The following is a 14156-nucleotide window of genomic DNA, read 5'->3' as shown; positions in this document are numbered from 1 at the left end:
CAGGATGTATTATCTTTACATGTGTTGAGTGAAAATGAAAAGCAGACTCTTCATGTAGATGAAACTGGGTTAAAATGAGGAAAAACAAGACAAGGTGCTCTGGAATGTAGACGCAGTCATTGCTTTATTCAACGGTGTGGCAATATGTTTTTAATGCAAGGAGCCAATTTTAAGACTTCCCATGGGTGGGGCAGCCAGGCTGAACACTACTTTTAGGAATTGACGTCATTTACAAAGAAGGGACCGCACCCTCCTGTTGGCAATGAGCAACAGGAAATTCTTAATTGCCCTGAAAGGAGTGACTGAGACAATAACAAATATTTCTTCCAATGAATAGGGATTTTCAGAGCTACACGATTTTTTTTTTTTTTTTTTTCTCTTTTTCGAAGTAGGGGGAAGGGCTGTTTCAGATTTGTAGGAAATGGCACATATAAACAAATGTACAGAGAGCAAAGTAGAATGTAACAAGGTTTTGCAATCCTGAAGTTGTTTGCGTGGGAAATGAGAACATGACCTTGTTAATTATTACAAAATAATACACTCCCACATGGTCACTGGATGGCCTGTTCTGTATCCTGAGCCTGATGTTGCCAAGTATTCCTCGCATAGGAACTCAACTCTGCTGATTTTCAGGATAGGCTCAGACCCATATACTGTAGTTGGGACAGTCAGAAAATTCTTTATTGTGGCAATTGCTGTTCAAAGCAAAGTAGGAGGCACAACAGATTTCTCTACAACTGTTCAGTTTAACCACTTTTGCTCTCATATCTGTATACTCCTTATGGACAGAATGATTGATTTATATTTTTTCACTATGGACCTGGTTATTTGGCAATGACTTTGTAACTATTTGTAAAAACACGCAATACAGACATTCTTCTGGTAAAAGACTTTCATTGAGCAATATTTGCAAATGAAAACAAGGTGTTTTTGTGTGTGTGTGTGTGTTCTTTGTGTGTTCTGTTTGTTTTATTTTGTACATTTAATGTTAATGCACAGCTGGAAAAAGTAAAAAATAAAATGAATGAAAAAACAAAGCATGTATATAAATAATCAGCAGAAAAATAGCAAAGAAGGGGAGGAAGGAGTTAATTCATGGTGATTAGGGTTGGCTGAGATTAAATAGGAATGTAACTTGTAAGGCTTCTTTTAAGTGATGTCAAATGCAATCCAAGGTCACACCTTTTTGAATATGAATAATATATATGAATAAATACAGTGATTGATTTATGGTATTCTTTCAATGACACTGGGGGGGGGGGGGGATTTATGAAAAATTGTGCACTCAGAATCTGGTGCATTTTAGCCAATCTGCTTCTAACCTCAGCTTGTTCAATTAAGCTTTGGCAAAAAAAATCTGGAAGCTGATTGGTTGCTAATGCAGAAGTTTGCCTGATTTTACACTCTCCAGCCTTAGTAAATTATTGATATCTGCTATGCAATACAAAAATTACCAGCTGCCCTTTTGAAGCCAGTATTTGCTGGAAAAAGGGGCGAGGGGAGCTGGACAAAGGAAATGTGCCCTAAAAACTATGTTGAATTTATTAGGATGTCTCTTTCGCTCCAAATCTTAAGGGGATAATTGACACACATCTAAAGCCAAAACATTCTTCTTAGTTTTAGAAAATTATGTCCCTGCTGTGTATAACCACGCAATTTGTTTATCCTGGTAATCATTGTTGGGAAATCCAACATGTTCTAGTTTTCACTGGAACAGGAGGTGAGGGGAATTAATACAGTAGGGATACCCCAATCCATGAAAGTTGTCTAAGTGATTTACCACCACTGGAAAGAGTTCTTCCTACAGTCTGTTGTGTTTTCAGACAGGAAGCGAAGGTTATTCCCACCAGGGGGACAAAGGAGAAAATAAAATATATATAAATAAATAAATTATTTATATATATATATATATATATATATATATATATATATATATATATATAGTTAACTTTTTTTTTTATTCTCTATCCAAAACAGAAATTATGGCTTTAGATTTACATTAACAGATGTTAACCCAGAGGCAGGCACATATTTATGCAGATTATATAGCTGTATAATGACCTTTTGGGGTTTGAGGTTAACCTGTGCCCAGACTACAAATACTAAAGTATTTGGCTACTCTGAACAAGCAGTAAAAACACTTTAAAACTCTTTTCACCTCTGTATCTATAATTAACGGGGAGAAATGTGTTTTCAATGATACCACCTTGCTGAAGAGTGAATTGAAATGAGCCTGGCCCTGATTTTCTAGGTGTCTAGACATCAGATGCAGTGCAGTCCTACATTAAACTGCCTGGCTCCCCTGTGTGCCGGACAGTGTTTACATCTGCTTTTCTGCCTGTGCTCCATTCTTTTAACTTCTGTGATTATCAGATGTTTGCGCTTATATTACCTTAGTTGTATGATATAGTAAACATTTTATTTTCTGTCTTTTTGTGCAGACATCATCCATCAGTTATTGTACACCCAGGAAAGAGGCCATTACCAGTGGAGTCCCCAGAGACACAGAGGAAGAGAAGGATACACAGATGTGATTATGATGGCTGCAACAAAGTTTACACAAAAAGTTCCCATTTAAAGGCACACCGGAGGACACACACAGGTCAGCATTTGCCAGCATTTGCATTTTCAAACTGTGACTGGATGTCACATATTACAAGAGATACAAGACCATCTGTAGTGGGCTGCAGCCACCTGCTGATACCCCCCCCCTTCTTATATTGTTATAATGGATAACTGAGGTGTTTGGTGGGCAATTGACCAATGCTCCCTGACCCACTTTTTTTTTTTTTTTAATAGCAGAGAGCCATCAGTGAGTGCTTCAGTGGGCCTTAAAGCCAACCTGTGTTTTTTTTCAAGGCACTGTACTGTTGTGTTTGTCCATTTTAAAAGTATTCATGCCCCTTTGAAATTTAACACATTGTCATGTTACAACCAAAAACGTAAATGTATTTTATGTGATAGACCAACACAAAGTGGCACATATTTGAGAAGTGGAAGGAAAATGATAAATGGTTTTCAAAATTTTTTACAAATATCTGAAAAGTGAGGTGTGTATTTAGCCCCCTTTACTCTGATACCCCTAACTAAAATCTAGTGGAACCAATTGCCTTCAGAAGTCACCTAATTAGTAAATAGTGTCCACATGTGTGTATTTTAATCTCAGTATAAATACAGCTATTCTGTGAAGCCCACAGAGGTTTTTTAGAGAACATTAGTGAACAGCATCATGAAGGCCAAGGAATGCAACTCATTGCTTAACTGCTTCTTGTGCAAGGCTAGCATCAATGAGGACCCAGTTGATAGTCCTGACATGCAGGGTGGAGGTCTAAAACTTTTTATTATACAGGAGAATGACAACTTAATTTCTGGGGTGGCCACCTTAGGTCATGGCCTATATTTTCTTTTCCCCTCAAATCTAGCCCTGCCTGCAGTCCAAGAGTAACTAGCATTCTACTGTGGGAGAGGACAGAGGAGAAACACAGGCAGACAAGGACGCATGCATGTTTTTTCAGTATAGAGAAACAGATGAGGCAGGATGTGTGGAGAAAAGTAGGACATATAGTTTAATATCCGTCCCTACCTGGCAGCTATAGGACCCGGATGTGCACTGTTGCATAAATTTTACATTGGTTGTTCTGCCTTGCATCCCTTGTATGCCTCTCCCTGGATTTAACCACTTTCTCTCCAAAGGATTTACCCCCCTTCCAGACCAGGCCTTTTTTTTTCGATACTTCGCTGCGTTACTTTAACTGACAATTGTGCTGTCGTGCAACGCTGCACCTAAATGAAATTTTCGTCTTTTTTTCCTCCACAAATACAGCTTTCTTTATTTGGTATTTGACCACCTGTGGTTTTTTTTTGGTTTTTTTTTTTAATTTTTAGGCTATAAATAAAAGACCGACTATTTTGAGGGGGAAAAAAAATATTTTTGACCTTTTTGCTTTAAACATGTCCAGTAAAAATAATTTAAAAATCCAATTTTCGTCATAAATTTAGGCCAAAATGTATTCTGCTACACGTCTTTGCTAAAAAAAAAAAAAAAAAAATCCCAATACGTGTAAATTTAATTTGTTTGCGTGAAAGTTATAGCATTTAGGTGTGTGTACGTGTGTACATCTACCAGGGTCTTCTGGATATTAAAGAGGACGATACTTCGGTTCATATGGGTAAATAAGAAACCGAGAATTAAGTATGAAGTGCTGTCTAGGGCAAAAGAGAATGGGGGGTTAAACCTGCCTAATTTTATGCCCCAAACTACCTCACCAACCTGATACCCAAATAGCACCCAACCCGTACTCTTCGCTCCTCACAAGACCTCCTAATTTCTAGCTCCCTGGTCTCCTCCTCCCACGCCCGACTGCAGGACTTCTCCAGGACTTCCCACATCCTCTGGAACTCACTACCCCAATCCATCAGACTGTCACCTACCCTCCTCACCTTTAGGCGCACCCGGAAAACACATCTCTTCAGGGAAGCCTACCCCACCCTCACCTAACAGCCGATCTCCTCCATTCCTCCTACCACTCCATCCAACAGAGCCACTTCTTCCTGTACCACTATCCCCTCCCTCCTAGATTGTAAGCTCGAAAGAGCAGGGCCCTCGAACCCCTCGTGTATTGTTTTGTTACTGTATTGTCTCATGTTCTGTCCCCCACTATAATGTACAGTGCTGAGGAAACCTTTTGGTGCTATATAAACACTGTATAATAATAATTCATCGGTGATATCACGGATTGTAGATTGGACACAATTCACAAGGGAAGTGTTGGGTAAATATGGAAGAGAATGAGTAAGGCACAACTGGAGAAGAATATATGGATACCACAGGTTCCATATACTAGACCTGAATACTAGTTCCTTGACCAGGAAATTTTTTAGAGTCTGGGATATAATACACAAGCAAAAGTGATGGAAATATAATTCAACACTAATTTCCCTGATGGGAACAGGGTATTTTCCTCCAGGAAAGGACAATATCTTTGGGAAATGGTTTAAAGATAATCATGCACATTTGAAGGACATAATGGAAATTAATGGTGAAATTGCACTTTTCACGAATTAAGAGGAAAAAAGACTTCATGTTAGACTAGTGGTGGTATTATCAATTGGGTCATTTTGTTTCAACGCTCCCACAACCACTGAGAACTTCGGAGGATCTGTATCCATTTGAAAGATTGTTGAATGTAAACACCGTTCCAATACATGCTACCTCTAGGATTTATAAGATCGTTATTGAGATGGAGGGAGCTGATCCTCCCTTGTTCTTAGAGAAATGGGAAAAGGAGCTGGGAAAAGAATTGAATGAGCAACAAAGGAATAAATTACTCAAATGAACTCACGAGGCAATGAATATGAGCACAGTAGAAATGAACTTCAAATGTTCGGTGAGATGGTATATCACAGAGTGTGGCATATAATCCACAATTAGAAGTTTCATCTTTATGTTGGCGGGGTTGCAGAAAAAAGGGAACAATGGCACATATATGGTGGGAATGTTCTAAAATACAGGAGTACTGGCAGGAAATAATCCAATATACCCAGGAGACACCAGGGAACACCATACAGAAGGGCATGTTTATTTTACAACATTGAGTCTTCAGTGAGACTATACAGAAACAGGGTACTATACCATCTAATCAGTGCGGCTAAAGGATTTATTCCCAAATTCTGGCAAGCTTCAGAGCCCCCAAAAATAAAAGATTGATTAAATAGAGTTGAATACATATGTAGGATGGAGGAACTGTACCATAAGGATGAGGATAAAATGTGGAGTAGCTGGGTAGACTAAGATATCAGGAAGGGGTGGGAGTATAAAGAGTAAAGTTTAGAGAATACACGACTAAGTATCTGTGCGGGGGTGAGTGAAGAAAGGAGAGAGTGGACGTGTGAGGGAAGGCACTTGCCTCAAGATAGAAGAAAAATATGGGAGGTTTTTGGAAGGAAGGATTAGGCATATGGACAGGGGTAATTGGATGGGGGGGGGGGGGGGAGGTAGTGGTAAGAAATAGGAGAATTGAAATGGAATTTGTGTATAATGTGAATTGTAAGGTATAAGGTTGTGGTTTTTTTTTTTTTTGTTTGTTTGTAATGGAAAATTCAATAAAAGATGTAATTAGAAAAAAAAAAAACTTCTTTCTGTTAATTACATGTACTTTGTTCTACTTCCTGATTTCCCTGAGACAATGCTGACATAGCTCCAGCCTCACAGATGCCCCTCTGAGAAAGCTAGTGTCTTCCAGGGAAATATCACGCATGCACTATGAATAACAAGCCGCGCTGGTTCTCATAAACAGTAAGCTGCACCATACACAAACTGGTGCTGCTAGTTGTTCAGTAATAAACTGCCCCAGTTTTTGTATGGTGCATGTGCTGGATTGGACACGGCTTGTTGTTGAATATTAAGCTACGCCAGATTTCTGTGTGCCAGCTCAGGGAACCAGGAAGAATCCTGTGCTAGTTTGCCTAATTACTTGAAGATTGCAAGGGCAATTTTATAAGAGGAGGGAGGTGGGGGCAAAATCTGCTTCGACACAGAACTACAGGGTGGAGCGATGACGAAACACAAAATGTGCATGTAGCATTATAGTACCTTGCTCCACACGAAGGATCTATTTCTTGTTGCTTAAACCCTCCTTTTTTTTTTTTTTTTCTTTTTTTTTTTTATAAATATTATTGCTTGCATAAGCTGTTCTTATGTCCATCTCAGGTTAATAACACAGTTTAACCATCATAAAGCTGTTTTCAAAACTTTTCCAAAAAACTCAGTGTTTCTGAGCAATGTTTACTCATTGATTGCTCTGATTTCCCAGTTTTATTGCAGCAGACGTTCGCTATTTGTACTTATTCTACTCCTCTGTGCACTTACATGATCTTCCTGTTCTCTCTTCTAGGGGAAAAGCCTTATCAGTGTACTTGGGAAGGATGCACATGGAAGTTTGCCCGCTCTGACGAACTGACTCGGCATTTCCGTAAACACACTGGAATCAAACCATTTCAGTGCCCAGACTGTGACCGCAGCTTTTCCCGCTCCGACCACCTTGCCCTCCACAGAAAGAGACACATGCTTGTCTGAACGGCTTTTATAATTTTTTTTTTTTTTTTTTTTTTATATTTAGCAAAATCTGGATTCAGCTGGTCTGAATCACAAGCCTACAATTCCATAGGGTCAGTGGATGATGTTCTCTTAACCTCATTGTACTTGCCACGGGTCAGACCTAAGAATGTGAACTTCTTTTTATTTAGTTTTTTTTTTTTCTGTTTTTATATGGAGGATAAGCAGTAACTTCCTGCCCTTTTTGACACCTCAGGAAATGGAGAATAAACATGGACAATGTACTGCTTCACATGTACTTGCAAGCCATATATCTATATGAAATAACTTATACCTGTATTTAATTATCAACACAATGCCTAGTCTGCTTTATCTTGCCACATTCCTCACACTCGTTAGTGCTAAAGTTTTATTCATTTTTTTATTGACCACAATTTAAAAAAAAAAAATTACATTTTTGAAATACTTTTAATGGCGTAAGATTTCTTGTCCCTTATTTCTGTTTTATGTTGTAATACCTGAATGCAAAAAACGCACTTTGGAAAGAGAAAAAAAAAAACGGACAACACCAAATGTATGCAGTTCTCACAAATGCTTCCATTTGTTTGATGTTTCTGCCATGGACTAATGGTTTATGCCTTAATCAAGAAGAAATTCGACGCTACACTTTTTTTTTTATTTTTTCTTCTAAATAGCCCTTTGTATTCTACATATGTATCTACCTATTCATTAGATTTACAGTTTGTCTATGCCATGTATTATGATGTGCAATGTACTTGAATAATATTAAAAGTATATATTTTTAAAATAAATAATTTGTACAGAAGGATCAGATGGACGTTTTGGTAACTAATTTTTTGCAGTTTCACTGCAGAGTAATTTTATATGTGCATCTGAAGGTATCCATAAATTTAGATCTGGCAAATGCAAAGCATTTGTTGGTATTTTAACCTCTTGCCGACCGCAGATAGCCGAATGAGGGCATTACTGCGGCTGGGTAGTTCTGGGTGGACGTCATATGATGTCCTCCCAGAACGCGCTCTCCTGCACACCTTCGGGGGCGTACACCTGGTGATCTCCATGATATCGTAAAAGGCCACAGTGGCCTTTTTACCACGTGATCAGCCGTGTCCAATGACACACTGATCACTGGGAAATGCAATTGCCGGTTATCGGCTGCACTTTCCTCATGCTGTGACAGCATGAGGAAAGTACTACCGAGAACCAGCAGTTGTCAGAGGAAGGATCGGCACTGATGATCAGTGCCCTGATTGGTGCCCAGCAGTGCCGTCCATCAGTTCCACCTCTCCGTGCTGCCTATCAGTGCAGCCTCACCAACGCACATCAGTGAAGGAGAAAAATTACCTGTTTTGCAAAATTTTATAATAGAAACAGAAACTTTTTTTTTTTCAAATTTTTTTGCTCTTGTTTATAGCGCAAAAAAATAAAACATCCAGTGGCGAGTAAATACCACCAAAAGAAAGCTCTATTTGTGTGATAAAAAGATAAAAATGTCATATAGGTACAGTGTTGCAATTGTCATTCAAAGTGCGACAGCGCTGCTAGCTGAAAATTGTCCTGGTAAGGAAGGGGGTAGAAGTGCCCAGTAGGCAAGTGGTTAATAAGGGTTCTGCAGAACATAGTTTAAAAAAAAAAAAAAAAAAATTTTTAGGAAAATTTAATCTTGTACAGCTTGTATTGTGCAGTTCATGCATCCGTCATCTATGCATGGTATTCAAAACATGATCTCCACCTAAAACTTCCCAATACTGTATACGCACTTAGAACATGTGACACCCAGGAACAAAAACTATGCAGGCCTTGCCAAAGCATGCCATGTGGAACAACCAGTGGAATTCATTAAGAAAGTCGTAGTGATTGTGACAGATTTCATGCATCTGTGGAACAATGTTGTGAATTAGCTGCAGGAGGCAGCCGGCACTGAGACTCAGCACTACAAAGCTCCCTTCTTTACCTGTGTGGCGTTTGTTGTGGGGTGGACGGAACCTGATGAATTCTAGGAGACTAGTTTCTCATGTCAATCTCCCTTGTGATTGATGGCAGTAGGCAGATTCCATAGCAGTTATACAGCCCAGCTATGGAATCTCACAGTCCAACTTTTATTCAGTGTCTCTCTATATAAAACACCCAATAGTGCTGATATCATCTTAATGAGTATTATTCTTCCACAAGTGACAATCCTCATCCTCCACTTAGTACCCTTGAAAAAATATAGGCCTGCACCTTAGCAACCAATAAAGCAAAAAAAAAAAAACTAATATCAAGTTAACATGTGGCACTCTCCCTGACCATTCTGGCCTGTCTCAGTACACCAACTTAGAGATGGTCTTAATTACCTCCCAGATTTGTAGTTTTGTTATGTCTATGAAATGGCTATAAATCTTTTTGAACTGGTTGCAGCTATAGTGAAGCAATATTAAAGAATGTGTCAGCCATGCTTTCTTTGGTCAAGGAAGGGTGGGTTTTTGGTAGAGACATTGTTTGTAGACTGTCACCTTTTGAAATTTTAATACATATGGCAAGAGGAGCTAAGAGTGCAGCTGATTACTTTTTTTTTTTTATTATTTAATATATATATATATATATATATATATATATATATTTCTGATGCAGGGTGGACTGTAGTGACCGGCACCTGGATTGTCTATGTACAAGAGGGGCAAGTCTTGAAAGGGGACTATGCAGTTTTAGTAAATAATCCTATTGTGTAAAAAAAAAAAATACCCAAAACCAAAGTGCAATATTTGGTACAACTCTGCATAGAAACCAATCCGTTTCCAGGTTTTATTGTCAAAGCCTAACTGAAAAAGCTGGTTAGAAGCTGATTGGCTACCATGCACAGCTGAACCAGACTCTGAGCGGCTATTACATTGGGGGAGATTTACTAAAACTGGTGCATTCAAAGAACTACCCAAATCTGTCATATGTTGGAACTGGTATACCTGTTGCTAAGCTTTCATGATTTAGGTGCAAGACTTTCTAATGGGCTAATAGCACCAGAATAGTGTCACAAATGCTTTATTGAATTGCCCCCAATATTCTTTATAAGTTGGTACCAGTTGACTTGTTTTTTTCTTGCTCAAATTGCTTTTGTAAAATCTATAAAAAAAAAAACAAAAAAACTAACAAGCAAAGATAAGTAAAAGATTGCAGCGTATATTGCCCAATATTCAGTGATGTTTCATTACAAGTACAGTTACTGTAGCGATAAGGAAAATTGACTGTGCCAATCACAATACGCTAGCAATGCTCAAGTTATACAAAGGACTACTCACTCCCCATTCCACTCAGGGAATGCCATGTACAGCGAGATTTAGTTGTGTAAACCAGAACCTGAACAAAATAGAACCACAATCTAATCAGAGAATAAGAAAGTTTCGCAACTAGAGCCAGCACTTCTGCTATATGTATATCAGTTGGATACATACACCTAGTGGATTGGTAGAGAGCGAGAGATATCTTCAAAGCCATGGGCAATGCAGTTCCTTTGTAGTTTCAATGCTGAAATATTAAGGACACTAGGGCTAGTGGAGCCACGCCTGGGGTCTGCAATCATGGACCCCATAGTTTCTCAAATTTGCAGGGGGTACCCCATTGTTGGAGAATATGACTCTTTTAAGAAGGGTAGAATTAACCTGATTGTGCCAATCCTTAAGTGTTTGGAGAGGAGATCACCACTTTGAGGCAATACATTTAATGTATGTGCCAGGAATAGCAATCTGGTAATAGAGGTTCTGACCTGCGGTGTAAAGGATTCTTCATTCAAGAATCCTAACACACGTCAAGGGATCATTATTCACATTTAACTGGAACTACTTATTTATAGTATCAATAATAAGGTGCCAATAGCAGACCAACTTGGGGCAGCGGCAGATCATGTCTAAGGGATCCACAGATGAGCCATACTTTAATGAGCATCTAGGGCAATCAGGGCTTTCCCTACAGTTCCTAAGATGGAGCTTCAGCTGCATTCTACATACTGTGTTTTACAAAAAACTAAGACAACCGTTGCAGGCAAGAGTGTTACTAGTAAAACCTGCTTCAGTATGGCCTGCCATGTCTGCTCATCAATCTACCCAGGATCTTTGTCCCACCCTATCTTACTGGGGATATGAAGTTTGGACAGGGAGTTGATGAGATATAGAGAGAGGAAATAAGGCCTTTCTTGTCTGTAGCAGAGGCAAGGGAGTTCATATGTTGAGTGGGGATCAACTTTGTGCTAGATAATTTAGCCTGTGCTGAGAGGGCTAAATTAGGTATTAAAAAAAAAATTTGCCAGAAGAAATATTAAACTCATGCTGCAGGTCCGGAAAGGATCCTAATTGATCGTGCTTAAACAGTTGGTAAAGGAATTGCACCCCTCTAGAAAACCATTCATCAAAACCTTGGAACTTGCTCAACTCCTCAAAGCATCCTCCCTCCCAGATTGGACAGTAATGTGAAATACCCTCATGTCCCATGATCTGTTTCATTTATTACCACTATTTGTACATCAGTTTCAAGGTATGGGTACCGTGAGGATTCCCTAAACCTACCTGCCTCCAGCTGAGCCAGGTGGTGGGTATTTGGCATCTAGAGTGAGTAGGATGGCTTGATTAGGATCAATTATATTTTAAGTACCTCACCCTGTGAAGTGCTGTAGTTGCGCAGCTATGAAATATAGTTTCCCATGTGCCACTATCCTTATGTAATTGTAAAATAGGCAATCGAATGCTGGGATTCCTGCCTTTCCAAATAAGAATTCGAAAGATGGGAGTCTATCCTTTTAATCCAGCTGTTAGGGATCCATACCAGGTAATTGTGTAAAATGTATAATAACTGGGTTGGCCAAACCATTTTCACCAGATTCGTTCATCCTACCACTGACAAAGGTAGTTTAGGCCAGGCTTTGCTTTTAAATTTATCACGGAGGGGCTGTAGATTATATCATAAATAATCTTCCACAGTATGATGGACCCAAACCCCAAGGTAACAAACCTCTAAATGTGAACAGACAACTGTTCTTGCCTTTTTCCAGCCTACAACCACCAGGTCTTACAGTAAAAACAGGCTACAGCTCAGGAGTAATCAACTTTTGATAAACAATCTTAAGGATAAGATGCAGTATGTGCACAAAGTATTATAAAATTACTTACAATGATGATAAAATGCTGTTATTGTTTTGTTTGCATTACCAGAATTTAGGAATAAACCATTTAGTAGCAATGTGTTTTAGCTCATGTACTTTTTTTTTTTTTTTTTCTAAAATTCCTTTTTGTGGGTTGTAAAAAGGAATGTGACCACAATCTATCCAGTCAGCATGATTATTTACTCTCACTGAGCAGCAATGTGCTTTCTTCAGGATTGCCAAGTGCACATATTTGGCCAGTGGTGGATCGCATTAGGGACAATGTAAGGGGACAAACGATTAATCTTAAGATTTTTTTAATGCGGTCACTAGAATAGGAAATGAAGCGAATGGCTCAAACAGGACTCAGAGGTCAATAAAGTATTTCTTTATAATAGAGTGGGAAAGGGTTAGCTCCGGGGTGTCAAACTAGTGGCCCTCCAGCTGTTGCGAACCTACAAGTCCCATCATGCCTCTGCCTTTGGGAGTCTTGCTTGTACCTGTCAATCTTGTAATGCCTCATGGGACTTGTAGTTTGGCAACATCTGGAGGGCCGCCAGTTTGACAGCCATGGGTTAGATCTTTCTGTGACTTTATTGGGGAGAATCCTCACTGCCTGTGTAGTCCTCTGTCTGTTGTGGAGATCTCTTCACTTCCATGTCAAACATTTACTGCTGTTGGCTGATGTCAAAGAGCCAGTCCAGGCTCTGAAAAGATCTGGACCATATGGTCAGGATCCACCCAGAAGCCTGTAACAGCACCTGGCTCACCCTCTCAGCGAGCTGCCGAGAGCCTGAGACAAACCCTCCCATCTCTTCCACATCCCAGGGCTAAGGTGAGCACTGGAGAGGCAGAACAGAGAGCTGGAGACTGACTCCTAGCTGAGTGGGAGAACTGATTAATCAGTGGTGTCTGATCATTCAGTCCCCTATGCAGAGCCGGTGGGGGGTAGCTCCAGCATTGATCCACCTAGGTGGGTATGATTTTTTTTTTTTTTTTTTAGTTTTTTTTAACCCAAAACTGTTTTAATATTAAAAAAAAAATCAGATTATTTAAGCCACTATGTCGAAAACAAAAAAAAAGTTTTAAATAGAATTCCACTTTGACTCCTTGACTACCAAGGTACATTTATAAACATCTAGGTAGTCAAGAGGTTAAGCAAGCTCACATCTTGCACTTAGTCATGAGCTGGATATATATATATATTTTTTTTTTTGTCAACTCCCAGCTCTCGTGTAGAAGTGGTTTGGACAATCTCCTTTTCAGTGCCCTGAACAGCCTGTCCCCTAGCCAATGCTGCCATTGGTGTTTCCCCGATCTTTACATCCCTTCAAGGGGCCCAGACAGTGGTAAAACAGCTGCAGGATGCCGAGCAGGGAAGATCAGGGAACATCCATTCCCCAATGCCTTCTGCCATGAATGAACTCTGACATGGGTTCAGAGCTATCATTCACTGGCTACTGTAGCCAGGGAGCAGCTAATCAAGTACAATCTATGTTTGATTCACTGCAGTGGATAGCACGGAAGACATTGTAGGTCTAATAGACCCCAATGTCTCATAAAGAAGACCTGTCATTTGCCCAGTGCTATCACATAGGGGGCTTGATAGCAATAAACTAAATTAAAAAGTGTCAAAATATATACGTGTGTGTATATACACACACCAAAATGCAAATGTACACAGAGGATGTGCATGTAAACAATGGTTGCACCTCACATGCTAGTTATCACCATGAAACTCATATTTCTGGAGACATAATTCATGGTAATCTCTAAATTAATAACCTGAAAGGCTATTAAAGAATTGCCTAGGGATAATTTTGGGTACCATACTTTTTCGCCATTTTGCAGGTATGGACTATGTTATCTTCTTTTTTATGTTACCAAAAAACAAATGAGGTATTATGTTTTGTTTGTGTGTGCTAAAATTCATGTTATTGTATTTTTTTTAAGAGAATGTTTGATAAACAATTG

The 14156-nt window shown here is 39.3% G+C and overlaps 1 protein-coding gene across 1 annotated transcript in view; it reads left to right on the top strand.

The window, feature by feature from the left end:
* KLF3 (KLF transcription factor 3) overlaps positions 1–7886 on the top strand; it is an 88281-nt gene extending 80395 nt beyond the window's left edge. The window contains exons 5-6 of the mRNA XM_089654052.1: positions 2442–2602; positions 6894–7886. Of these exons, the coding sequence (XP_089510178.1) occupies positions 2442–2602; positions 6894–7075 (343 nt within the window). The 3' untranslated portion in view covers positions 7076–7886. The remainder of the gene's footprint in view (positions 1–2441; positions 2603–6893) is intronic.
* The last annotated feature ends 6270 nt before the right edge of the window (positions 7887–14156 follow it).

This window comes from Staurois parvus, unplaced genomic scaffold, assembly GCF_062004578.1.
Source record: "Staurois parvus isolate SC_StPar_1 unplaced genomic scaffold, SC_StPar_1.0 ptg000734l, whole genome shotgun sequence".
Classification (NCBI taxonomy): Eukaryota; Metazoa; Chordata; class Amphibia; order Anura; family Ranidae; genus Staurois; species Staurois parvus.
Note: the sequence above shows the minus strand (reverse complement) of the source record. Positions and strands in the feature narration are given on the sequence as shown.